The 26,628-nt window shown below is 41.7% G+C and overlaps 2 protein-coding genes across 2 annotated transcripts in view; one reads left to right on the top strand and one right to left on the bottom strand.

Moving 5' to 3' along the window:
* Positions 1-3,852: 3,852 nt before the first annotated feature.
* Positions 3,853-25,820, bottom strand: LOC124143767 (NAD(P) transhydrogenase, mitochondrial-like). Its single transcript, XM_046512855.2, has 17 exons — positions 25,699-25,820; positions 22,621-23,289; positions 21,359-21,546; positions 20,920-21,075; positions 19,870-20,074; positions 18,278-18,345; positions 16,972-17,149; positions 16,226-16,297; positions 15,512-15,742; positions 13,569-13,748; positions 12,705-12,812; positions 12,100-12,345; positions 9,256-9,444; positions 8,405-8,556; positions 6,939-7,203; positions 5,607-5,818; positions 3,853-4,686 (listed from the first exon to the last, which is right to left on the bottom strand). The coding sequence occupies exons 2-17, from the start codon at positions 23,246-23,248 to the stop codon at positions 4,537-4,539; spliced, it is 3,228 nt and encodes a 1,075-aa protein (XP_046368811.2). The 5' UTR covers positions 23,249-23,289; positions 25,699-25,820; the 3' UTR covers positions 3,853-4,536.
* Positions 25,821-26,294: 474 nt separating this feature from the next.
* The window catches only part of LOC124143769 (isocitrate dehydrogenase [NADP], mitochondrial-like), a 34,132-nt gene continuing 33,798 nt past the window's right edge, over positions 26,295-26,628 (top strand). Inside the window, exon 1 of the mRNA XM_046512857.2 lies at positions 26,295-26,452. Coding sequence (XP_046368813.2) covers positions 26,347-26,452 — 106 coding nt within the window. The 5' untranslated portion in view covers positions 26,295-26,346. The remainder of the gene's footprint in view (positions 26,453-26,628) is intronic.

Here is a 26,628-nt window from a genome sequence, read left to right as displayed (position 1 = left end):
TTACATGCATTTAAAAGTTTTGAGAAAGTAACAATGTTTTGTGAGATTGTTCTATTTCATGACCTTGACCTCACTTACTGTGCCAAAAGTTGCCCCATGGGTCATTTGAAGGTGAAAGTTCAAGAATGGAAACAACAATGTTCAAAATAAAGCAATTGCACGATATCAAAGATTCAATCAGGTTTATTAAAGAAATAGAAAGGTATTTTTAAAAAAAAATCACATCCATAAATCCTTTGGATATACAGCCTTACTGAATGCTTTAATAGGATAGGTCACATGTTTTAAAGCATTTGAATCAAGGCGCTCGGACGAAACTGTCAGCAGTTGACTTCTCCGGGCCTTATCAAGGTGGGGTGAAATGGGGTTTAAGGTAAATGCAGTTATATTGCACGTGTGTCTGTGCGTACTTGTACTCGTCTGAACAAATGGCAATTCATAGTGCTTACCCACTGAGATAACCACGTTATAATGTGTCCCCCAGAGTGGTATACACCTAACGAGGGACGCATAAAACATGTACCCGACGTGATACAGCTACGTGAATTTATCTTACCCACTGAGATAACCACGTTATAATGCGTCCCCCAGAGTGGTATACACCCAACGAGGGACGCATAAAACAACATGTACCCCACGTGATACAGCTACATGAATTTATCTTACCCACTGAGATAACCACGTTATAATGCGTCCCCCAGAGTGGTATACACCTAACGAGGGACGCATAAAACATGTACCCCACGTGATACAGCTACATGAATTTATCTTACCCACTGAGATAACCATGTTATAATGCGTCCCCCAGAGTGGTATACACCTAACGAGGGACGCATAAAACATGTACCCCACGTGATACAGCTACATGAATTTATCGTACCCACTGAGATAACCATGTTATAATGCGTCCCCCAGAGTGGTATAAACCTAACGAGGGACGCATAAAACAACATGTACCCCACGTGATACAGCTACATGAATTTATCTTACCCACTGAGATAACCACGTTATAATGCGTCCCCCAGAGTGGTATAAACCTAACGAGGGACGCATAAAACAACATGTACCCCACGTGATACAGCTACATGAATTTATCTTACCCACTGAGATAACCACGTTATAATGCGTCCCCCAGAGTTGTATAAACCTAACGAGGGACGCATACAACAACATGTACCCCACGTGATACAGCTACATGAATTTATCTTACCCACTGAGATAACCATGTTATAATGCGTCCCCCAGAGTGGTATACACATAACGAGGGACGCATAAAACATGTACCCCACGTGATACAGCTACATGAATTTATCTTACCCACTGAGATAACCACGTTATAATGCGTCCCCCAGAGTGGTATACACCTAACGAGGGACGCACAAAACAACATGTACCCCACGTGATACAGCTACATGAATTTATCTTACCCACATGTTTTAGTGTGACATTGTAAAAGTATTACTAAAGGTGGTGAGGGGAAATGGGGTTTAAAGTCACGTCCAAGGTTATTGCACTTATATAGCGACGCGCATGCACGTGTGTGTGTGCTAGTGCTATAGTCCAGACTGATGCCAATATATACTGCTAGCACACTGAGATACTATGCCGCAGTTAAACATGAACACCCCACGCAGACACCACATACCGACTCTGAGCCAACCCGTCCCGAGTTTATCCCCTGAATGGATCCAACCACGGACATTCCAATTCTCTGGATTAACACCATCCACTGGACCACGGAGCCGTCCCTCATCAAGACATGTCTGGAGGAAGAGATTCTGTGCATGTCATCACCACTGACCAACTTTTTAAAAGTTGACATCAACATGATCTAGAATCAACTAAAATGTCTTCATAAATGTATTTGTAGAAAATAACTGAGCTACAAGGAATTAGGGATTGTCTGTTCCAGTGAATGGAATGAATGGAATGAATGGAGTTAATCCCATTATTGGAAAGGTATTAGCCATAAGGTTGGACTGCGTGTAATATTCTTTTTTCAATCCCATGACAGGCTTATCCTGGCACTCTGCCACTGGGTCGTTAGTGCACCATTTCAGGCAGGTTGAATTGATTGGAGGAGATGCCCGACTTTACAGCAATATGAGCAAGCTGGTGGTGTGAGCAGACTTGAGCAGGCAACCCGAGGTTGATAGTGTGAGCAGACTTGAGCAGGCAACCCGAGGTTGATAGTGTGAGCAGACTTGAGCAGGCAACCCGAGGTTGATAGTGTGAGCAGACTTGAGCAGGCAACCCGAGGTTGATAGTGTGAGCAGACTTGAGCAGGCAACCCGAGGTTGATAGTGTGAGCAGACTTGAGGAGGCAACCTGAGGTTGATAACGTGAGAACTTCACGATTTTTGACAATTTACTAGTTGACAGTAAACTTTTACTCATAGTATTATCAAACACTATGGCCATCTAATCCCCATCAATATGAGAGACCACTCAAGATGCCACTTCCATTACAGAATGTAACCGTTGATTTCAGGAAAGTAGGTCCCCAGCAACCTGTCTGGTTTATGCTCAATTAAAGCTCTTGATACTACTGTCAAACCCATTCAACAGTGTGTCACTAGCTGTTTTGCTACTGTCGAACACATTCAACAGAGTGTGTCACTAGCTGTTTTGCTACTGTCGAACCCATTCAACAGTGTCACTAGCTGTTTTGCTACTGTCGAACACATTCAACAGAGTGTGTCACTAGCTGTTTTGCTACTGTTGAACCCATTCAACAGTGTCACTAGCTGTTTTGCTATTGTCGAACCCATTCAACAGTGTCACTACCTGTTTTGCTACTGTCGAACACATTCAACAGTGTGTCACTAGCTGTTTTGCTACTGTCGAACCCATTCAACAGAGTGTCACTAGCTGTTTTGCTACTGTCGAACACATTCAACAGTGTGTCACTAGCTGTTTTGCTATTGTCGAACCAATTCAACAGAGTGTCACTAGCTGTTTTGCTACTGTCGAACCCATTCAACAGTGTCACTAGCTGTTTTGCTACTGTTGAACACATTCAACAGAGTGTGTCACTAGCTGTTTTGCTATTGTCGAACCAATTCAACAGAGTGTCACTAGCTGTTTTGCTGCTGTCGAACACATTCGATATGGTCCAGGCTCAATTAAAGCTCTGAATACTACTGTCGAACCCATTCGACAGTGTCACTAGCAGTGGTGCTACAGTTGAACACATTCAACAGGCACATAGCATAATGACACCTACAAATAAAACTTGCAATAACTATTTTCCAAGTAGGCTTTACATATCATTTAAATTATGCATAGTATGCATATATGCTCAGCTTTCTAAATATAAAAACTTTTACTTATCTTAACCTCTTTATGTTTGAAAATGTCAGGATATTTTTAAATGACGATGTGCATTTTTCAATCAGGTATTAATGTGCAAAATATTGGTTCAAATGTCCCTTGTTTAATGAAGCATCGGCTCTCTGAAATCCCCCACCCTCTTTACAACGCCTTATGCTGAAATAATCCAGCAGCCAGGGGATGGAGTCCTTGCATAAAAGCGCACTATACTATAGCTATATTACAACTGTCTGTAAATAATCAAGTCTGGACCAGACAATCCAGTGATTGAAATCATGAGCATCGATCTACGCAATTGGGATACGATGACATGCAAGTCAGCAAGCATGACTGCCCAATCACGTAATTCGCCTCTTACGGCAAGCACAGTCGCCTTTTACGGCGCGCATTGGTTGCTGAAGACCTGTTCTATCCCGGATCTTCACGGGTCGCGCACTGTAGTGAACATTCAAAGGGCACCAAGAGCCCCATAACTTCTAAGACTGCTCTACCATCAGAATAGCAACAACAGACAATAAGGAGGTTTTAGAATTTTATTCACCTCATTCAGTAACACACTGTATGACTCGCACCGATACATCTCCCTCAACTGTGGAGAAATACAGCAGTGTGCTAGCACTTAATTAACACAGCACTTTATGTGGTTCACTGGTCACATAAATACAACAGCCCAGCTTTATAACAAAAGTAGATCTCAGTTTATTTAATGACACTCGAAAGTCATTTTTGTTAAAGAAATATTTTTGTGTGAGATGTTCAGTAGAAAACAACCTTAAGTCCCAAGCCCTGACCGGAATGCTTGATAAATATACCAAGATAATACAAGTCATTTCAAGTACTTCTAACTATCTCACAAGTGGGATTCCAGCCCTTACGCGAAGCAGCTCTTTGTTATTTGATCGCATGGTAATAGATGAAAAATATAAAATACACTAAACAATTTCTCAGACGCTCGTCAAGCACTTGCTACTGTGTTAAACAACAGTCTCACACGCAGTCATGACAGTCAATTCATTTCTCAAGGTAGCTGACATCCTCCCAAAATCAGATCCCTGGAATTTATTGAAATGTGTATGAAAATCTGGAGACCTACATCTTTCAGATGAGTTTCATCAGATCCTGGGAATGCGACAGCTACCTCAATCTTGACTATGAATTGGCCGATTTCTAAATGTACATGATGTCAACAACCTATAGACTACATTATTCTTCATAATCTTCACGAATTTTAGTTAAAAGGGCATCACAGGTCTTCTTAGCGTCGCCTAGCAACATGCCTGAGTTTTCCTTGAAGAAGATTGGGTTATCTACCGCTGCATATCCGACACCCAGGGTTCTCTTCATCACAACAACCTGAAAAGTAAAGTCTCGTCGAGAGAGCTGACACACAATCAAACCCGGTTCTTGTAGGCAATTAATAACTAGAATATCTGTATATATTCTCAATTTAATACTTAGCCTGCATTACATGATGCCTATTGTTTTTTCAGGTCGAACTATCCATGGAAAGAAGACTTAGAGGACTGTATTCTTGATATAAAAAAAGTTGTTGAACCAGTAGTATCCCAATGATCACTCCCTGGAGTTACCTCCCATACCCCTGTGTGATCATTTGTGGAAAGCAACAATATGCATAATGTAATGCAGGCTAAGTAACAATAATAATGTTTTGCCAATTAAAACAGAATAGCATTTGTCTGAGGTGAAGTAAGATGAGGTGAAATGGGGCTTAACATCGCTTTCAAGGTTATTTCACTTTTGTAGCGACATGCATTGCTGCGTGCAGGAACTAGCCCACTGCGATACCATGCTGGTATCAGAACTCGTGCAGAATTTTGCATTTTTCTGCTGAAGTAATTTGACAAAAACACTGCAGAATTGTAACATTCAGGTCAAAAGTTCTGCTTAATAACCCACCAGTAATACCTACATGAATGAAGTTGCTCATCCATAACAATTTTGTCTTAGTTTACCATTCCAACTTCTAAATGGCACTCAAAGAAGTAACACTCATGTAGGTATTACTGGTGAGTTACATCAGTGTTGTTTGACACAGCAGTAAGCTATATTTCAGCTACATCAAGGCATCCTGTGGAGTCTGGACAAGATAATCTAAGGGTTGTTATCATGATCAAACTTTGATGGCAAGTCACTAAGCTAGAACCAACCAATCCATTTAAATCACTTCTAACAACAAATACATGCTATTCGGACCTGGTCTACCTGGGAATCGACACTGGTCACAACATGAGGGATGACAAGCAACCACATACCTGCTTGGATAGCCACACTCTCAGCACAGGCATCCCTGCGATGATGGAGTTGGGGTCCTCCTCGGCCGCAGAGTTGACGGTGTCGTTGGCGCCAATGACCATCACAAGGTCGGTGTCTTTGAAGTCTTCATTGATTTCATCCATCTCCAACACAATGTCATAGGGCACACCCGCCTCAGCTAGCAGCACGTTCAGCTGACCAGGCATACGCCCTGAACAGAGAACACCAGTCACAAACATCCACTTAATTACAGTAAATATCTCACACCTTAAAAATATGTTAATATTTCTAAACTACTATTGTTCAAGGGCATGTTGACACGCTATCAAACAAGTCACCGAGCTGGGCTACTTGATCCAGGCACTTGCCTTGAACGACCAGCAAAGGTTGAAGACCAGTTCTACCGTGGAATCCCCATATGTACTGGACAATAGGGCTGTTACAATTCACTCGCTTATTCGGAGAATCGAACCGTGGCCACTAGAATCGAATATTTATGTATATGCAAGCATGTGCATTTACATAAAAATATCCATAAGAACATATTATATGCAAGGATTTCTTCAAAAGACAATACTCTTATACTCGCCTCTTACGACAAGCATAGTCGCCTTTTACGGCGCGCATTGGTTGCTGAAGACCTGTTCTATCCCGGATCTTCACCGGACGCGCACTGTAGTGAACATTGAAAGGACACCAAGAGCCCCATAATTTCTAACACTGCTCTACCATCAGACTAGCAGCAACAGACAGTAAGGAGGTTTTAGAACATCACTCTTATACTATTTAATTTGACAGTTTTGTGCTCACTGATCATTGTCACATTTGAGCAGATACAAGAACCTGTGTAAGTGCATTATATCAATGTATAATATATTAATCATTAACAAACCATGTCAAATAATTTATGTTGTTAATGTTTCACTGAATATAACAAATAATACATCAGCTTCTGACTTTTTATTGTATTCTTGAATTAATATTCGTACTCGTTGCCCTATATTCGTGATACAAATCGTATTCGCCTCATAGTGTATTCGATGCAGCCTTACTGGACAAGTGTTCATTGTAAGTGGCTTGTCTATCTGGCCAGCATATAATAATGACTGGCCACAGTGTGGACTCAATATCATTTGATCTGAATAAACATGAAGTCCTGCCGTGCAAAAGGTAGGCAACTATGTACAGCAAATTGTAGAGCAAATGAATCATTCAAAATTAAGTTCTTCAGCAAGAAAGGAAATCAAAATAACTAAGTTGCCACGAACAACGTGGTTTAGAAATTAAAGAGCACTTCTTGGCAACAATGACGCTGCCACACAAACACTCACCAGCAACAGGGTGGATTCCGAAGCGTACGTTATGTCCCTTCTTCTTAAGCAATGTCACCATCTCAGCGATGGGGTACTGTGCCTTGGCCACACACAAGCCGTAGCCAGGAGTGATAATGATGTTCTTGGCCTCGCGGATCATTTCGACTGTTTGGTCAACATTCACCTCTGTGTGAGTTCCGGTGATTTCCATGGGTTTGCCTCTCCCGGTAGAGCTGGTTCCGTAGCCACCCAGAATAACATTGGGAAGGGACCGGTTCATGGCCTGAAACATCACAATACCTAGTTTGACAAGCAGTGTTGGAAATAATTATAAAACCCAAAAAGGCAGTCGGGCAGGTTTCACATAAATGTTGCCTGCCCATCTTCTAAGTTACCTGACCAATTTAAGCATAGGTTACACAAAGATAGAGTTACCTCCCTTCATCCACTAACAATGGATCGTTGACAACAATATGAAAATAATCGTGAAAAATAAGAGACAGCTCATGTCTTGTTTCAGTTGAAATAATGCAAACAATTACATGAGAATCTATGACAGATCGGGCAGGTGGACAAAAATTTCATGCAGCCTGATAGAAAAGTTACCATCCGAGGGCAGACAGGCAGTTATTTCGGACACTGTAGACAAGTACCTCAGTCTAAAAAAATTATAATAGTCTTGGTTCTCAAGCACCGCCCACATCATTATAAAGTCTACGGCACGTTTCATTTTTATTTCCTTTTTAAAACAAATAAAAAAATATTCCGCATCTCGAACACAGAATCCCGGCAGTGAAATGCGACAATACTTTAAAAAACTGTAATCCAAAAAAGCATGCAGTTACTTCCCTTTACATGCTTTACATACACACTGCTACTACACAAGAATCTACTGGCAAGAGTGTATATACAGTGAGTGAGTGAGTGAGTAAGTATGGTTTTACGCAGGTTTTAGCAATATTCCAGCAATATCACGGCGGGGGACACCAGAAATGGGCTTCACACATTGTACCCATGTCGGGAATCGAACCCGGGTCTTCGGCGTGGCGAGCAAACGCTTTAACCACTAGGCTACCCGACCGCCCCGCATACAGTGAGTGAGAGAGTGAGTTGGGTTTAATGCCGCTTTTAACAGTATTCCAGTTATATCACGGCATGTCAGCTTAATGTGGGAGGAAAGCCCAAAGTGATGCAGGTCCCAGACGTTTACCACTTCGGTGAAACCCACGAGCATGGGTATGGTGCTGACAAACCTAGAAACATAATTGGGACGAACCGGGATTCGAACCCACAATCATAGATTTCTGGCGTGCCCAAGGGACGCAACTCTGCACAGCGAATCGTGGCGCCTTAGACGACTAGGCCACCTGTGCCCCCAGAGTGTATACAGACTATTGACAGTGGGCAGTATGACGGTGTAACTAACAGCAGGTGCCCTCTGCCACTTCTGCTGGCCATGTTAGGTACACTTGATGCTCCCTCACCTTGCACATGATGTAGGACAGGATGGCACCAGATGAACCGATCAAGGCACCGACGATTGTCATTAGATTGTTGTCCATCATGAAGCCTTCGGCACACAGCGCCCAGCCGGAGTAGCTGTTCAGCACCGTGATCACCACTGGCATGTCAGCTCCTAGGAACAACACACATGGAATCAAGTTTCGTAGCAATAGCATTCCTGGAAGTGTTACTTGATCAACTATGTTTATACACAGTAACTCCCTGTGTGGCGTGGCGTGGCGTGGCGTGGCGTGGCGTGTCAGTTACAGTCTGTACGTGTGGTGTGGTGCTGTGTTGTGTCAGTAACAGTCTGTACGTGTGGTGTGGTGCTGTGTTGTGTCAGTAACAGTCTGTACGTGTGGTGTGGTGCTGTGTTGTGTCAGTAACAGTCTGTACGTGTGGTGTGGTGCTGTGTTGTGTCAGTAACAGTCTGTACGTGTGGTGTGGTGCTGTGTTGTGTAGTAACAGTCTGTACGTGTGGTGTGGTGCTGTGTTGTGTCAGTAACAGTCTGTACGTGTGGTGTGGTGCTGTGTTGTGTCAGTAACAGTCTGTACGTGTGGTGTGGTGCTGTGTTGTGTCAGTAACAGTCTGTACGTGTGGTGTGGTGCTGTGTTGTGTCAGTAACAGTCTGTATGAAGTGGAATGGTGCGGAATGGTGTGGCGTGGTGTGGCGTTTGCGTGGCGTGGCGTGGCGTGGCATCACTACAGTCTGTATGAGTGGCGTGGCGTGGCGTGGCGTGGCATGGCGTGGTGTGGCGTCAGTAACAGTCTGTATGAGTGGCGTGGTGTGTCGTGGCGTTGCATCACTACAGTCTGTATGAGTGGTGTTACCTCCAATGGCAGCAGTGAGAGTGACGCCCATCAAACTGGAGAGGGCTGTGGTGGTCCCAAGCATGGAGAGGCCCACAGCACTGCTGGGGCTGTACATGAAGTAGCCCATGGCGCCTACGTTGCCAAGCATCATACTCATGTTCAGCATGTTGCGGCCGGGCAAGAGTAGTGGGTCCGACTTGAGGACTCCTGGGTGGTAAAAATAAACGTAACATAAAACATCAACACAAACAGTCTCATTTCAGAAGTTGGTTGTCATATGGGATAATAGCCACATAATTACCTGAAAGTGGGAAATAATTATTTCTGTTCTAAGTGAAGGTTGGTCAAGTGAGTTTTCTGATTCTACTTGTGACAAATACTGCCAGCATCCCACTTTAATCTTTTGTGAATCAAAGAACTGAAGGGAAGGTTTCATTTTGACCAAGAGTCATCAGAAGATGAAAACTGCCCCCCATTCCACCCAAATTCGAAAGAGTGTGTGAGTGAGTGAGTGAGTATTGTATTACGCCGCTTTTAGCAATATTTCAGCAATATCATGGCAGGGGACACCAGAAATGGGCTTAACACATTGTACCAATGTTGGGAATCGAACCAAGGTCTTCGGCATGACGAGTGAACGCTTTAACCACTAGGCTACCTGACTGCCCCCAAATTCGAAAGAACAAAAAACTGACTGTCAAGTCCAACTTGATGAGAGAATTTCTATCTAATCTGTCTGTCCCTATACATGAGAAGTTACTTAGCTATCAATACAATGGAATTATGATTCAGAACTTTGTACTTCAACGCAGGTACACACCATTAGGAACAGAATCAAAGTCAAACTTGTTGCCATGGAAACAGAAAAAATATCAAATTCTCCCTGAGTAGGAAACGGCAGAAGTTGACAACCTGGTCTTTGTGTGTGCAGTTTCATGAAAGAGTACCGATTATTTTTAGAGGCATGGTCTGGACAAACACACCATAATGAACAGCTTTGTTGTCATAGAAATGGAATATGGAAAAATTCTAAACACCCCTACGAAGCAAAGGCACCATTTGACAGACTGGTCTTTGTGTGTGCGAAGTGTTATGAAGGTAAACCTATTAGTTTTAAAGGTATAGTCCAGACAAACACAAAACTATGAAAAGAGTCAAAGTCAAACTTGTTGCCATGGAAACAGGAAAGAAATTTACAAATAAATAAATTCCTAAATAGCAAAAGTCACAAGTTTTGATGAAAATTTGAATAGTTTTTTCGTTCTGCTCCGGAAATGACACCTACCTCTGTTTCAGCTAAGTCTTACTTGTTTCCATTGAAACAGGGAAAAATCAAATGTTGAAAAATTCCTTAATAGAAACAGGCACCACTTCAGCTCTTGGTTAATACTTGTACCAGGTTTGGATGAAAAGTCTTTCACAGTTTTCAAGTTGTGCTCCAGAAACAACACTGTTAGGTTCAAGAGTTCTCATTATTGTGCATAGCATTGTCCTGTTTTGAGTCATTGTTTATCTTCTGTTATAGGCACTATTACAAGTTAATTTGTGTATAACATTTGTGTTTACGTGAGTAACAACTTAATAGGAATTAAGGAATTATGTTTAATTTGCCGTAAATTACCGTAAGGTGTATTTTGATGACGGACTGCACAGACTGACATCCCAGGTTACTGGGCCGCGCTATTTTATGATCATGATGTCATCGATATTTGTGTTCCCTCAGTTGCATTACAATTATTGCATAAAGTGCCGTATTTTGAGTTCCTTTACTTCAGTCAGTTTCTTAATTTATTATATTAGTTGTATGCTTTGTGTCATAATATAATGTCAAGGTGAATATTCGTTCAATGACCAGCTGTGACATCACGCTTTGTTTAGTGTTAGAGACAATCAGCTGGTTGTGACGTCTTTGTTGCTTTTACGGTTAGATCGAGATGAGCGGTGAATGCAGGCAGTCGCTTTGTATTGTGAGTATGTCTTAACACGCTGCCACAAACCTATCTTTGGCGCTGTTTTAGATACATTATATAATTATTAAGTAATATAGTATATATCTTTATTAATATATATACTTGCTAAATTGAGTGTTTGATAATGTAACATGTAAATAAATTGATAGTATTATTGTTGAACAAAGATATCCTGTTCTGTGATTATTTGGAAAATGCAAACTGTGACATGTCCAAACTAGTGAGCCCCCCCAGATCCATCACAAACACCTGCCCTCCCTTTACAGATTTAGTCTAAATTGTTTCCATGGAAATCGAGAAAAATAAAAATGCCAAAAGTCTGCAAATCTCAAAAGGCAGTACTTCAGGATCTGTTGTGTTGTGTTGAAAGATATTGAATGTTTTTTGAGTTACGCTCAGGAAACAAAATGATAACAGAGAGATAGACGAGGCGTCGACTATCCCCTCTGGTTTAATTTTGATAGGATGGCTCGGATCAAAAGGTCAGAAAATATTCCCCAACCATTCACAAGGTGTGATAATTTGACAGTGACGTGTAACTGGGCTTGGTCACATGACTCCTGTGCACATGCGCAGTCCAGGGGTGCATTCATGCAAGATGTTTTCTGTTCTCCGGGAACACAGTTCAGGAAGTTCCCACTACCTTTCAGAAATGAGTAGAGACTTTGCCGATGTCTATGAAAATTTAGCCTTTGTGATGTTTTGGGTGGATTGGCATCATTTTCTTACGAATTAAGGAACAAATCATATTTTTTTGTTTTACAAATTCATAACAAATAAGAAAAAATTGGGGCAGTTGGCAGCTATGCAATGGCAAACAACTGGGACAGTCTCTCTCTAGAGAAAATAAAGGTAACGAGCTGTGAGACTGCCTCACGAGGGTCGCGCTCACCCTGCAGCTTTCCGAAAGCAATGAGAGACCCGGTGAAGGTGACGCCACCGATGAAGGTCCCCAGGAAGAGGAAAGTCTTGATGACATTTGCGGCGGGGTCAGTGGCGAAGTGGGGGTACTCTTGCAGGTACTCTGCGAAGCAGGTGAGGACAGCAGCAGCGCCAACCAGGCTGTGGAACAGCGCCACCATCTGGGGTAGGTCTGTCACCTCGATACGCTTCGCCGCAACCGCACCAATCAAAACACCTGCAGCAGCAAAATCAGTCATTGTCCATAAACATTCGTAAATGAGAAGTGTATATGGGTCAAGGATATATGCAAAACTGCAAAAGATCCTACTTCAAATAAAGATGCATTTAGTCAAAGAGACATTCACACTAAATCAGACATTTCTATCCAAATAGAACTGTAAGTTGAACATTTCATAAATAAACAAGTCAGTTCAAGGTCATGATTCATGTGTTGAGTAGATGAATGTCATTGATCAGAAGAGTTGCCATGGTTACAGCAAATTTACTACAGAAGAAAAAGAACACGTCATTCAGACAGATTGGCATTTGCATTGATCTTGGAATTGGCTTCCAAAGAGGAGAGTTGTCACTTACCAAGGCCCATGCAGCCTCCCATCTGTGCAACAGTTTCTGGCGCAGGCTTCAACATCCCGAGAGTGGCAGCAATGCCAGACGTCACTCCAATCATGCCGAGCACATTACCTGTACAGAAGTAACACAAATGAAACCTGCACATACTCAAACAATTATTTAGAGAACTTTTAAGAAAATCAGAGGCAAATATTCAAACACATATGATAATACTTAAACCTGAACCGAGACAAATCAATTCAAATATTTCAATAATTATTTAAAATTGACTCAAAAAGAAAAGTGAGCGAAAGGGAGGGTCACCCAAAAATATGATGTTTGTAGAATTGACAAGTACTGGTACAGTATTGCGCTGCCATCATTCAAAGATATCGTGTTCTACATTTGGATTTTGGTGACAATCTAACGTGACATAACCAAGACAAGAGAATTTGGGTCTGTGATTATTAGCCAATGAACAAAGCCGGATTCGGAGGGAATCCACTTGCTGCTGGGACGAAATGACGTATTGCCATTAAGCGAAATGTAAATCCTGATACGGTAAAAAGAAATTGAACAATGATTTATGACACCATCAATTATTGATTGTCCTTTCATTTGATATGGTTGTAATTTCCAGTCTGTCAATATTTGACAAGTTTTTATCTGCACACTATGCCAATACGACATCTATTCGGGGGACTGCAACTGAGTATATTGTGGGTTGTTAGCGCTGCATTCAGCAATATTCAGCAGTTTCTAAATAATCATGTGTGGACCAGACAATCCAGTGATTGATATTGTGAGCAACGACCAGCGTCAACAGGTAATGCGGTCACACCATTAACTGAGTCATCCACCTGATAATAGTGATAATACAGCACAAACCAATTCGGGCAGTTTTCTGGGATGCCAGGCCAGTGAGTGCGCCAACACAGCAGAGTCCAGCTGCCAGGTACGCCATCTGGTGGATGTCTGGGTAGGTTCCAGCAGCTGCGGTGTAGCCGTATCCTCCCAGGAATCCTGCAGCCGGGATCCCGTACAGATAGTTGTACTCTGGGGGATCATCTGAAATAACAGGACACAGTGAGTTCGTTTGCTTGTTTGTTGTTTAACGCCGCACTCAGCAATATTCAAGCTATATGACGGCGGTCTGTAAATAATCGAGTCTGGACCAGACAATCCAGTGATTGGCATCATGAACATCGATCCCAACATTGGGATATGATGACATCAACCAAGTCAGCAAGCCTGACCACCTGATCCCGTTAGTCGCCTTTTACGACAAGCATAGTTGCCTTTTACAGCAAGCATGGGTTGCTGAAGACACAGTTAGATCAAGTAACAAATGGAGTGGAGTCTTCCCGAGGCAAGAGAGTTAACTGACTTTAAAAGTCCAGTTTCCACCCTTGCCGAACTAGGCTGGAATTCCTGGGCTCTATCGTAGCGCCACCAGTGGCAATTTCGAGTTACGTCCCTTCTAAGCATCTCCTTTAGACCAATCAGATTCCACCTCTCGTATCACTTGCATTTGCTTCAAACAAAACAGTGGCGTCCATTCAAGACGATCTGATCAATAATCAAGGTCTATGTTGTGATAAAACGGGTCTTACATGCAGTTAGCACCTTGATTAAAAACATGAAAAGATTTGGAAAATATCGGTTGACAACGAGTTGGCGGTGCACATGCTTTGCAAATCCTGCAATCGACCGAAATCTGCACGACAGTTTACGAACCGGATTTCAATTTTGTTGCACGATTTTGATTGGACCATGCATAGACTTGTTAGACCAGCCAAAATGTAACTTCATAATACCAGCCTAGTTCGGCAAGGGTGGAAACTGGACTTTTATAGGGCATACCTAAAACAATTGTCAACTCGTTGCCTAATGGTTAACATATATTTCCCCATATATTATATATATTTCAGATGGAATTTAGAGCACATCGGGACATGCGGAATTATACAGTATGATTGAACACATGTAACTGTGTCTTGGGTATATTTTTAGATGCAAGACGTATGTAAAATCAAATTATTTCTGAGGGATTCTTTGACGAAGAACTTGAAATCATGCGCACATTCTGATTGGTTTGTCGTATTTTCGCACATAACATTCATCGATAGGGGGACGAGTCTTCTTGCAGGTTATGGAAAGGGGTGAGTGGTGACGAATGCTCCCGTACAGTTCTGAGTTTATTGTGTACAATGTTCATCTATCATCAAGTTTAATGTGTCTACGCCAGTCTTCCATCACGTCTGATTCCAGACTGAAATTGTTGGACCAAGGGTCAATTTTGTCATGTTATTGATGCTTACTCCCTAATCCAGATTCACTTTTCCAACATCTCACTTGCAGTCTGGTAAGCTGTTCTCATCACTAAACAATGTGTTCACAATATTGGCTGATGATGTGAATGACTGCTCATCGACATAAAATAACAAGGGAGTTAACTCTTGCTGGAATAGGATTTCTCTATTCTGGACTGCTGTCTTGAGAGGTAAAAAAAAATATATAGCCTTCAACCAACTTAATTGTTAATCATAAAACACAAAGCAGAATAATTAATTAAGAATAGTATTGATAATAAATAACTACGTATCACCATCGTTTTGATATGAAACACATCAATACCAATCAAGAACATTAACAAAGCATCACTACTAATTAATGAAAACTGGTGATGGTCCTACAAAAAGCGGGATTTGAGAACAGAAACAGCTTTTTCTTTCACCCAGGACCATCGCTAGGCGCTGTCTCTTTTTGTCGCAAAGCAGTAAATGCATTAAGGAATAATGCAGGAGAAGTAAAAAACTGACTGCACCAACCTGGCCTCTTGAACATGTCAAGCATCCTTTGAGTGACGACAAATCCACCACCGATGTTGACGGAGGAGATGAATGCTGCCAATGCCGCCAGAGTATGGACGGTGTTGGATGGCATGTAGCCGCCACCCATGAGCAGCAAGCCCCCAACAGCCGTTGTCCCGGAAACCGCGTTGGTCACCGACATCAGAGGTGAGTGCAGCGCAGGCGTTACACCCCATACTGTATGGTAACCTAGCAACAAATTAACCCCATTCAAGTTAATAAAAGAACTCTTCTTGTAGACCTTATGTTAATAATGTTTAGGGGTCCAAGATTAGAAAACTTATTGCAGTAAACTTCAGCACATTGCTAACCATGCTAATAACTGAATTATTCCAATTTGTAAACACTCTTTATACCGCAAAGTTTACAGAGAACAGCTCTTGGGCATCAGTTGTAGGATTTCCTATGAATACATTTTGAATAGTGAAAAAAATAGAAATTAATTACTAATTCTTATTACATGTATTAAGCACAATACATTATTTTCAAATGAATGCTACTCAACTTTTGGAAGTTATTCCATACGCAGCTTTGAGCACAACTTGGCTATGAAAATAATTAACATGAAATAAAGCTGGAACTGTGTGAGTTCTATGGCAATGTTTCATGGTGTCATCTTCAGCAAGGCATAACAGTAGCGTACAAATAACGAGGAGTAAGGTTTCTACTGACCAACAATTCCTGCCAGGCCGAACGTTGTCACCATCTGAGTAAAAGCAGAGTTGGGTGAAGCCACACCAAGACCTGCAAGAAAACACAATCATGTGGTGAAGGGTATTGGCATGATTTTCCTACTGCAGTTTATTACAATGATTCATGTTTTGCGACACATATCGCAACATATTGCATGCATTCTTTCATCTGTAATTCTTTATGAACCTGAAATGAAAACCTTGCCCATCACATTTTTGACAACTTTGTTATCGTTAAAACATATGACAATTACTGTTAACAGGTGATCTTATTTCAACCGATGTATTGTTTTGACTGAATGGTGAGGTGGGGTGAAATGGGGTTTAACGTCGCATCCAAGATTATTGCACTTATATAGCAACGTGTATGTACATGTGTGTGTGTTTGTGTGGCTGCTTGTACTAGTCCGGACTGATGCCAATTTATAGTGCTTGCTCACTGAGATACCATGCCGCAGTTTAACATGAATACCCCACTCAGACACAGTAAACTGACTCCGAGCCCACCAGTCCTTGTTTTAGCCCCTTAATGTTGAGCGCCAGACAAGGTAATAAACAAGTACCATCTTTTAACGTCTTTTGGTGTCACGCGGTCGGGGATCGAACCCTGGACCTTCCGATCTCCGGGCGGACTCTCTACCACTAGACCACGGAGGTGGTCTTGACTGAATGGCTGCCATTGCAGCAAGCATTGCCATTTCCACATGTTGCAGACAAGACACTCACCAATCATACTCCCCAGTCCGGTTGTGTACAGAAGAGATTCTTTGAGGGTGTTGTTGAAGTAGTTTGGTGGTGGAGGCGGTTCCTTCTGGACCGCCTGTGCCGAGGCTGCTGCTGCTGCTGCTGCCACCTGCGCTGGGGAAGGTGGTGGTGGTGGTGGTGGAGGCCACAACAACTTGCCCTACAACCACATGCACATTTTCAATTTCATTTTTGTCAAATTTGGATGAAAGCATGGAAGCAACTGAGCAAAACCAAGAAAGTAGGGCTGTTACTGATTGGTTTGTTTGTTTGTTGCTTAACGCAGCACTCAGCAATATTCCAGCTATATGGCGACAGTCTGTAAATAATAAGGGGAGCTACAGATGAGAAGGGGAGCTACAGATGAGAAGGGGAGCTACAGATGAGAAGGGGAGCTACGGATGAGAAGGGGAGCTACGGATGAGAAGGGGAGCTACGGATGTGAAGGGGAGCTACGGATGAAAGCTACAGATCTGAAGGTTAGCTACAGTGTGTGAAGGGGAGCTACAGATGTGAAGGTGAGCTACAGATGTGAAGGTGAGCTGCAGTGTGTGAAGGGGAGCTACAGTGTGTGAAGGTGAGCTGCAGTGTGTGAAGGGGAGCTACAGATGTGAAGGTGAGCTGCAGTGTGTGAAGGGGAGCTACAGATGTGAAGGTGAGCTGCAGTGTGTGAAGGGGAGCTACAGATGTGAAGGTGGGCTGCAGTGTGTGAAGGGGAGCTACAGATGTGAAGGTGAGCTGCAGTGTGTGAAGGGGAGCTTCAGATGTGAAGGTGAGCTACGGATGTGAAGGGGAGCTACAGATGAAAGCTACAGATGTGAAGGTTAGCTACAGTGTGTGAAGGTGAGCTACAGATGTGAAGGTGAGCTACAGATGTGAAGGTGAGCTGCAGTGTGTGAAGGGGAGCTACAGATGTGAAGGTGAGCTGCAGTGTGTGAAGGGGAGCTACAGATGTGAAGGTGAGCTGCAGTGTGTGAAGGGGAGCTACAGATGTGAAGGTGAGCTGCAGTGTGTGAAGGGGAGCTACAGATGTGAAGGTGAGCTACAGATGTGAAGGTGACCTGCAGTGTGTGAAGGGGAGCTACAGATGTGAAGGTGAGCTGCAGTGTGTGAAGGGGAGCTACAGATGTGAAGGTGAGCTGCAGTGTGTGAAGGGGAGCTACAGATGTGAAGGTGAGTAACAGACGTGAATGTGAGCTACAGATGTGAAGGGGAGCTACAGTGTGTGAAGGTGAGCAACGGATGAGAAGGTGAGCTACAGAAAGCCATGTGAACAACCAGGGATTACCTCCTGCAGGATGATGGAGCCTCGGACTACCTCGTCTTCCAGGTTCACGTTGTAGTGATCCTTCTCTCCTGCAACCAATGAAGTGAAAGATGTCACGGGGAACCACTTTTATCAATTCTTCATTCCCTTTAGAGGCCTTATCAGAAGTCAGGCTAGTAAATGTTTCAGGTTTAATATGCATTCCTCACCTTGCCGACAGTACAGTGTTACACAACTCTGTACACATGCCAAACTTATTGAATCAAATTGTCCATTGTTTTCAGGAAAACTACAGGAATTTCATTTAGGGAAATATTTGTAGGGATAGATTCAATCTCATTAAAATCAGATCTTAGTTCTAACTCGCTAAACAACGATCTGAAGGCATCTCATTACGGGTCAGGTCAGAACGACCTATCATCCGACCAAGCGTTGCATACCAGATCATGAAATTGACAGTCAGAATGTGTTTTCTAACCATGCAACCTTGACAACGTTAACACAGGGTATACTGAACGACAGTTACAGCCCGTACGACTGATTCCGTCAAAATTATCATCTATCTCCCGCTTCCGAGGGGTAAACATTTGATAGAGGAGGCGTTGCACAGTACGTCACTACGTGGGAAGCACTGCCATACAATCTCTGTCATACAATCTCAACCATATATCAGACATTCCCGAATGTTTGTTCAGTTTTCAAAATTTTAATCGAGAACTGTGTCGACATATTTTTCAAGCGTAGTATGAAATGGAAGTGCCGTAAAGCTCAAGAAAGCTGCTTTCTACTAATTGGCTGATGTCGACTTCTTGTTAGTCATTTCAGTGGTTGGTCAAAGTTCGCGAAAGGTCGTTCTGACGTGACCCGAATGTGATGTCCTCAGATCTGTTTAGTGGCAGCGAGAACTTAGATATGATTTTAATGAAATTGGGATAGAGTAAATATAAACATATAAAATATTTCTGCTCACAAGAAGTTGGGTACCACCCGATTCTTTCATATTATCATAGTTAATCTGTCATTTCATAACATTAACTTTTAAGTGTTTGAGAATAGTACTTCAATAACATGGCATGCAAGCTCAACATGATAAATGTGAAAGAAAAGCGACAGATTAGATACAGGTAACAAATTTGATAACCATGGCCTAAGGTATAGTACTGACAGACAAGATGACATCATGGTTCATCTGGGATCAGGGTGCCATTTTTCAAAGCGATCTTAGCACTAAGGTGATCCCACACCAGACGCTTAAGAAACATTCATAGCACAAGCAATCGCGATAAATATATCTGTCCGAAAACGTATGATGTCCGAAAAGCTATGATCCGACATTACAATATAGATGTTGATTATTGGCCTGATCTGCTTGACTGGGCGCCGCCATTTTGTTTGAAACAAATGAAAGCGATATGAGAGGTGGAATCTGATTGGTCAATAGGAGGGACATAACCCCTCTGGTGGGTGCTACAATCGGGCCCAGAAAATCAAGTGTAGTTCGGCAAGGGTGGAAATTGGACTTTTACAGTTACATAACTCCCTTGCTTTGGGAAGATGGTAGTGGGCCAACCATGCCCCAATAGGGAATCTGTTCAAGGTTGAAGGATACCCACCAATAGAAAGGAGAAACTTGGAGATGTTGTTGGCATACAGCGTGCTGGACTGAGTGGGAAGACGACTCGGAAAGTCGGTGTAGCCTATGTGCACCACATCATTGTACTTGGAGATTTCACCAGGGACCGTGGTTTCAATGTTGCCTCCAGCCTCGGCAGCCAGATCCACAACTACAGACCCTGGCTTCATCGAGTCAACCATGTACTACAACAAACAAACATTCATATGCACTGTCTACAGAACATGATGTCTTATGTATAATCATTTTTCTTAACGTTAGCACATCATGCAGACCAGTGTGACAACTGTTGACTGAATACAACTGTTAACCATAAACAAATAATGCCAATCAAATGATATCTTGCAATTGTAATGGTTCGCACATTGGGATAGTGGTATTCAAACTTGACAGACAGATGCTTTTACTACCTATTGGCTTATGTCTATTTTCTAAGAATCACAAGCCATTTGTAGGGGCATGGTTGCCATTGAGTGGACATAATTCATATTGAACAATTTCCTTGCATCAAGCAACCCAAGACTGACGAGAGGTATATTTTCCGAGTTTGCTTTAAACCATACAATGGAAAACTACTCAGCAATCTCAGTGTTAATGTCTGAGCATCTTGAAATTTCAAGATGTTGGTTGGTTTGTTGTTTAACGCCGCACTCAGCAATATTCCAGCTATATGACGGCGGCTGTAAATAATCGAGTCTGGACCAGACAATCCAGTGATTAATATAATGAGCATTGATCCACGCAATTGGGATCGATGACATGCATCAACCAAGTCCGCGAGCCTGACCACCCGATCCTGTTAGTCGCCTTTTACGACAAGCATAGTCACCTTTTACGGCAAGCATTGGTTGCTGAAGACCTATTCTACCCCGAATCTTCATGGGTCTAAAATTTCAAGAAGAAAATAAAATAGCAAATGGCCCTAAAACGCTTGTGAAGGAGACAACGTCAACAATGTAAAAAAATCAGAAGTATGGCATCAGCCTATAAATATTCCAGAGCACATGGTGTAGACAGAGGCGGAACATACCTTCTTGATGAGAATGGGAGCCTTCTTCCCTGGGATGAGAGCAGTGGAGATAATGATGTCTACCTCCTTCGCCTGTTTGGCAAACAGTGCCATCTCTGCTTCGATGAACTCTTTGGACATTTCTTTGGCATACCCACCCCCACCTTCACCCGATTCCTGAAAGAAATGTCAACCAATGAGAATGAGTCAATGTTGTGCCACAACACTGTATCCCACCTGTATATGTAGCTTAAAATCTAAAAAGAGTTGGCCACTTAATAAAAGTTGATGTCAACATTGACAATGATTAACATATGAGGACAGAAAGGTGAGACTAGATTTTCACCATTATATTAAAAGATCAATGGTAATCATCTAGTAATATAAATATCACCAACCATGCCAACTGCAAAGTGGCTACCGCTAATGCTTCATGCATGAACAGTGGCAGGGGCCATACCTTCACATTGACTTCCAAGAACTCTGCACCGAAGGACTCGACTTGTTCCTTCACAGCAGCTCTTGTGTCAAATGCTCTTACAATGGCTCCCATATTTTTGGCTGTTCCAACAGCTGACAGACCAGCTACACCCCCTCCGATAACCAAAACCTTTGCAGGGGGCACCTTTCCCGCTGCTGTAATTTGACCTGAAGTGAAGATATGACAGTTTTTTTTTAAAATAGAGGTCGAATAACGTTTGGATTAAAATTCTTCATGTAGTACATAGAAATGTAACAAAAGCCCCAAGTTCTTCAGATATGAAACATTAAAAAACAACAAAAACAATTTGAAGTAAAAATAACTGGAACATATAAATAGGAGTTTTGAAATGTAAACATGATTATGGATGTTTTCAATAGAATTAGTTATTTTTAGTTTGTTGTTAAACGCCGCACTCAGCAATTTTGCAGCTATGTTAACGACTGTAGTCTGTTAACATGGTTAATAATAAAGGACCAGACAAAAAACAAATAAAGCAAACTTTGCGAAGTACCCATCTCCAAAAGGAGTGAGTGAGTTGGGTTTAACACCGCTTTTAACATTATTCCAGTTATATCACGGCGTGTCAGCTTAATGTGGGAGGAAAACCCGAGGTGATGCAGGTCTCAGATGTTTACCACTTCGGTGAAACCCACGAGCACGGGTATGGTGCTGACAAACCAATATTCGAACCTACAATCATAGGTTTCTGGCGTGCCCAAGGGACGCAACTCTGCACAGCGAATCACGGCACCTTAGACAACTGGGCCACCCATGCCCCCTTCTCCAAAAGGAACATAACTTGATATGACAGTTCTCTGGCTATGTCTATTTTTGGTAGCAAAGAGGCCCAACCCAAGGACATCAATGTCACAACAACCTCATGCTTTGAATAAGTAACAACACTAACAGATTTTTTATTTCCTGTTGTGAAGGGTTGACAGTACATTACATTTGTACTTTGTTGTTTAAAGCCGCACTCAGCAATATTCCAGCTATATGATGGTGGTCTGTAAATAATCCAGTGATTGACATCATGAGCATCGATCTCATCAATTGGGATACGATGACATGCATCAAACAAGTCAGCAAGCCTGACCACCCGATCCAACAAGCAAAGTCGCCTCTTTCGGAAAACATGGGTTGAGGAAGACCTATTCTATCTTCATGGGTCAGAATTAGTTATTTGATCAAGCTAATCTAACATTGATCTTTAACTGTCCAAGCAATATTTGTTTTACCTGTGAAGAATCTGCCGAAGTTATTGGCAGCTTCCACCACGGCCTTGTAGCCAGCAATATTAGCCATGGAACTGAGTGCGTCAAAGACCTGAGCGCGACTGATACGAGGAACACAATCCATCGCAAACACTGTCAACTTCCTTTGGGCTAGTTCATCTAGAAGAGCTTTGTTTTGTGCTGGGTACAAGAAACTGATCAATGTACCATTTTCTCGAAATGAACCTATTTCAGAAGACTCTGGTCCCCGAACCTTTAAGACAATATCTGATTCATAAGCATCCTTTGCCGCACTTATATTGGCACCAGCCGCTGCATAATCCTCGTTAAGAAACTTGGCCTCCACGCCAGCATTCTCCTGTATATTGACCGTGAAGCCTTTCTTGATCAAGTTCTGCACTGCAGCTGGCGACAGGGCCACTCGGCGTTCATTGGGGAAAACCTCCCGTGGAACGCCGATGGTTAGATTCTTGTATGGGGTGCCACGGATTGGTACCGCCTCCTTCTCTGCCTTCTGGCAATAGAAGCGAGCTGCGGTTTTGAATCCATGACTGCATCTTGTGGAGATCTTGTGCATGTTGGATCCGACACTGTCTACCAGGTGTATCGCTTGTTGGAGCCGAAGCAACATTGTGATGTTTGGGTGTGGAAATATTTAGGCACAACCAGCACCTGTGAACAAAAATTTCACATGATTGAAAATTTAAATAAATAGAAGGTTAATAAAATTAACATGATTAATAATCACAATAACAAGAAATGAACCCTCAAATATGAGGGTCATGATAATTGGATGACACGGATTCAAGTCATATGTACTTCAGGGATTTGTCTAGACCTGCTCAGAGGTTAAAATTCAGCCTCAAGACTAAACAAATATCAGCACTACTGAACTGCACATTAAAAAATCAGGGAGTTACAGTTATAGCATTATATAGTTAATGTTTTGCAGGGAGCCAATACGAAATTCAAGGAGCTTAACTATAATATTATGGTTAGTAATGTACAGTACTGATAAACCATCTAATTCTTGGAACCCACATAAATCATCAGAAGCTTATGGAATTTATTAGACCATAAGTTAATAAATGGTCACAAAAAGCAAGTATTTAATTGATTACTCAATCCATCAGTATTCATTAATGTATTATATTTCCATCTCTAATGGTATGCATTTAAGTAATAGCATTGCCTGTGTTATGGGTTTGCAAATGTTACTTGTAATATTGCATTGATACCAATATCAATATAGAGGAAGAGGTATTTGTGCTCAGTTCAACATTATTGCCTGGAATGCAATGTTAAAATACCTCAGAATTTAGGAAAATAATATCTTAATTTTTTTGTACACAATACATATTGGTCACTTAGTTTAGAATCTTGGATAAATCCCTGGTAGTCAGCACAACATCAAAAGTAAAACATGCGACATAAATCGAGTCATCATCATAGCGACCTGATCATTGCTGCTAATATAACCATTTTATTACGAACAAAAAGAAAACAAAACATTCAACATAATTATTGATGTTGTAGTTTTCAGGATATTTAAATATTGCATCAAATGTAGACATTCACCACACTAAACCACATATTGTTTGTTTAACGCCGCATTCAGCAAAATTCCAGCTATATGACGGCGGTCTGTAAATAATCGCAATTGGAATATGATGAAATGAGTCAACCATGTAAGCAAACTGGACCACCTGATCATGTTAGAGCTCCTTACGACAAGCTTTTAAGGCAAGCATGGGTTGCTGAAGACCTATTCTACCCCGCATCTTCACAGGTCTACACCACATACATACAAATGGAAATTAGTTTACTTTACACTGAGCAGGTGTTATCAGCTGTTATCAGCTGTGATAACTGATACTGCCTCCACTATAAATATTGTACATTTCATTATTTTGCAGGAATGGAAAGTGGATTGTGTTATCTGACACTGTTGCTTGTGCTCCGTTGCGATGTGATCTTTATGGACGTTATATGGCTCTTTAGAAAGTGTAGTCAAAGTGAAAGAGTAGCGATGTGTTTTAAGTAGAGGTATATCCCTGTAACTCTCCATTCCTCAAAAATAAAGGGCCTCGGCTCCCTTATTTTTAAGAAATTGATAGTTTCTCGGGCATTCTCCTCTACAGTTTTAAGACACAAATATTGGGTATATTTGGCCAAAACATGGTATATCAACCTTACAAATAGTCTGACCTCCCAATATCAAGGTGTGTGTAACACCTGTCTACCAATAGTACCATGAGTCATGCTTGTGGAAGCATGTTAGGCTTAAACCTGACAAAACTCTAGTTTTTACTTTACAAAACAGGGCCACCGACATATGTGCAAGATGTGTTTTATTGCACATCTTATGATATGCTAATAGCCCTGTTCCATATATTGAGTCTGCTGGTTTGTCATTTTGATTGCATTTCATATTTGTTTTATTGATAAGAAGACACAGCACTGGCATGCAGAACACTTCAAGCAACAGATCGAACAATTGTATTTAGGATTTGAACATACAAACACCTGGAAAGACTTACTAGTGCTGAGCCAAACTTCAATATTGGGCATGTGATAAAAGTATTTTTCTCTCACTTCATCCGACATTACGATGATTGTGGTTTAAAATTAATGCACTCAGTTAAAAATATAAATACCGTTATATTCGAAGTAAACAGGGAGGATGAGACTTAAACACCTGCCATGAAATACATGTGCAAACTGCATGCGAGAATCATGCTACCGGAGTCCTTGCTTGACCTCCAGATGGTTCTTTTCTTTTCCTCAAGCACATCTCTTTACTGACAGTTATTTCCTTCAGGTAGCATTTATGAATAGTGCTTTTCACTCCAAATATAATAAAATGACAACGTGTCAGTTTCAATAGACAAATGTCAAGCGCCACGAGCACCTGCCCGTGTGTTGATTTCAAACACCGGGCATATGTGATCACACAAACGTCATCACATCTCTATTTAAGTTACTGCATACGGATTTAAGAGGTGATCATTCGATTGCAAATTATATTAAATTTAGAAAACATACACTGAGCTATAACCCTGGTCATGCTTCGAAACTTACTTTAATACTTAGTGCCGCATTTGGCCAAAATATTCCACCAATTCCGAGAGAACTTGTCCCTCACCACGGCAATGATGGCTGCCGCCGGATAGACTTCTTGTCTAATCCAATAAAAAGAACGCATCGGGGTCACGTGCCTAGGTTTCTCAGGCGACTTTATTGTTTGAGCAGGGGGTAAAGGTTTAAAAGACATAAACATTAATCAATGAATATTCATAATTTTGATGGGATTGCGATAACATACTGATTATTTATATGAATTATTTGTTACTGAGATATATCAGTCATAAAATACATTTTCTGAAAATTTTACACCTAGAAATGTCTCAAAAGGATTTAATGCCACCCCTATCTTTGTTTCACTACAGTCACTCGTTCGCATACTGGAGGAGTCTAAACCTTTAAGGGGTGTTGACCTATTAATTTATTTGAAAATGTTTAATTCCTTGAGTAAAGTGACATACTTATAATTATTGTATAATACAAAATATTGGTCTACATTTAATAAGGGGCATATTAGGTCAAAAGTTATCTGTTTTACTCGTTACTCACACCCCTCGCGTTATATAGCACCCCTCCCCCCTCTCTGACGTCAAACTCTCACGTGTACGACATTGCCGGTGTCTCTCTTAGCAAGTGCTAGCGAAAATGGCGAGTCCTGTAGCTTCGGTCGGGAAACTTCTGGCCCGTTTGGGTGGAAATGTCCAAAATTATCTTACACCAGTAGCAGTGAACGCTACACAGAAAAGAAACTGTAAGTTGCATGTTCGCCTGTCGAAGTAAATGCTATAGTGATATGAGAAAATTGAGCGTTCACGTTTTGTATCTTATTGCTTGCCGGTGCCCTTGGATTGGCATTGTCTTTACTTTGTGATTATTATAAAGTTTTACATGGAATTAGAAGTATTGTTTCAAGTCTTTGTTTTAGCA

Source organism: Haliotis rufescens, unplaced genomic scaffold (assembly GCF_023055435.1).
Source record: "Haliotis rufescens isolate VD_foot unplaced genomic scaffold, xgHalRufe1.0.p SCAF_1, whole genome shotgun sequence".
Classification (NCBI taxonomy): domain Eukaryota; kingdom Metazoa; phylum Mollusca; class Gastropoda; order Lepetellida; family Haliotidae; genus Haliotis; species Haliotis rufescens.
This window is presented reverse-complemented; position numbering and strand designations above follow the sequence as displayed.

Excerpts from the sequence above, each read along its gene's own strand:
- LOC124143767 (XM_046512855.2), bottom strand. The coding sequence starts at position 23,248 with ATGTTGCTTCGGCTCCAACAAGCGATACACCTGGTAGACAGTGTCGGA. Across the intron at positions 20,075-20,919 it reads CTCCCATTCTCATCAAGAAG|TACATGGTTGACTCGATGAA; the intron begins GTATGTTCCGCC and ends TGTTTGTTGTAG. Across the intron at positions 5,819-6,938 it reads CGGAATCCACCCTGTTGCTG|GGCGTATGCCTGGTCAGCTG; the intron begins GTGAGTGTTTGT and ends TTCTCTGTTCAG.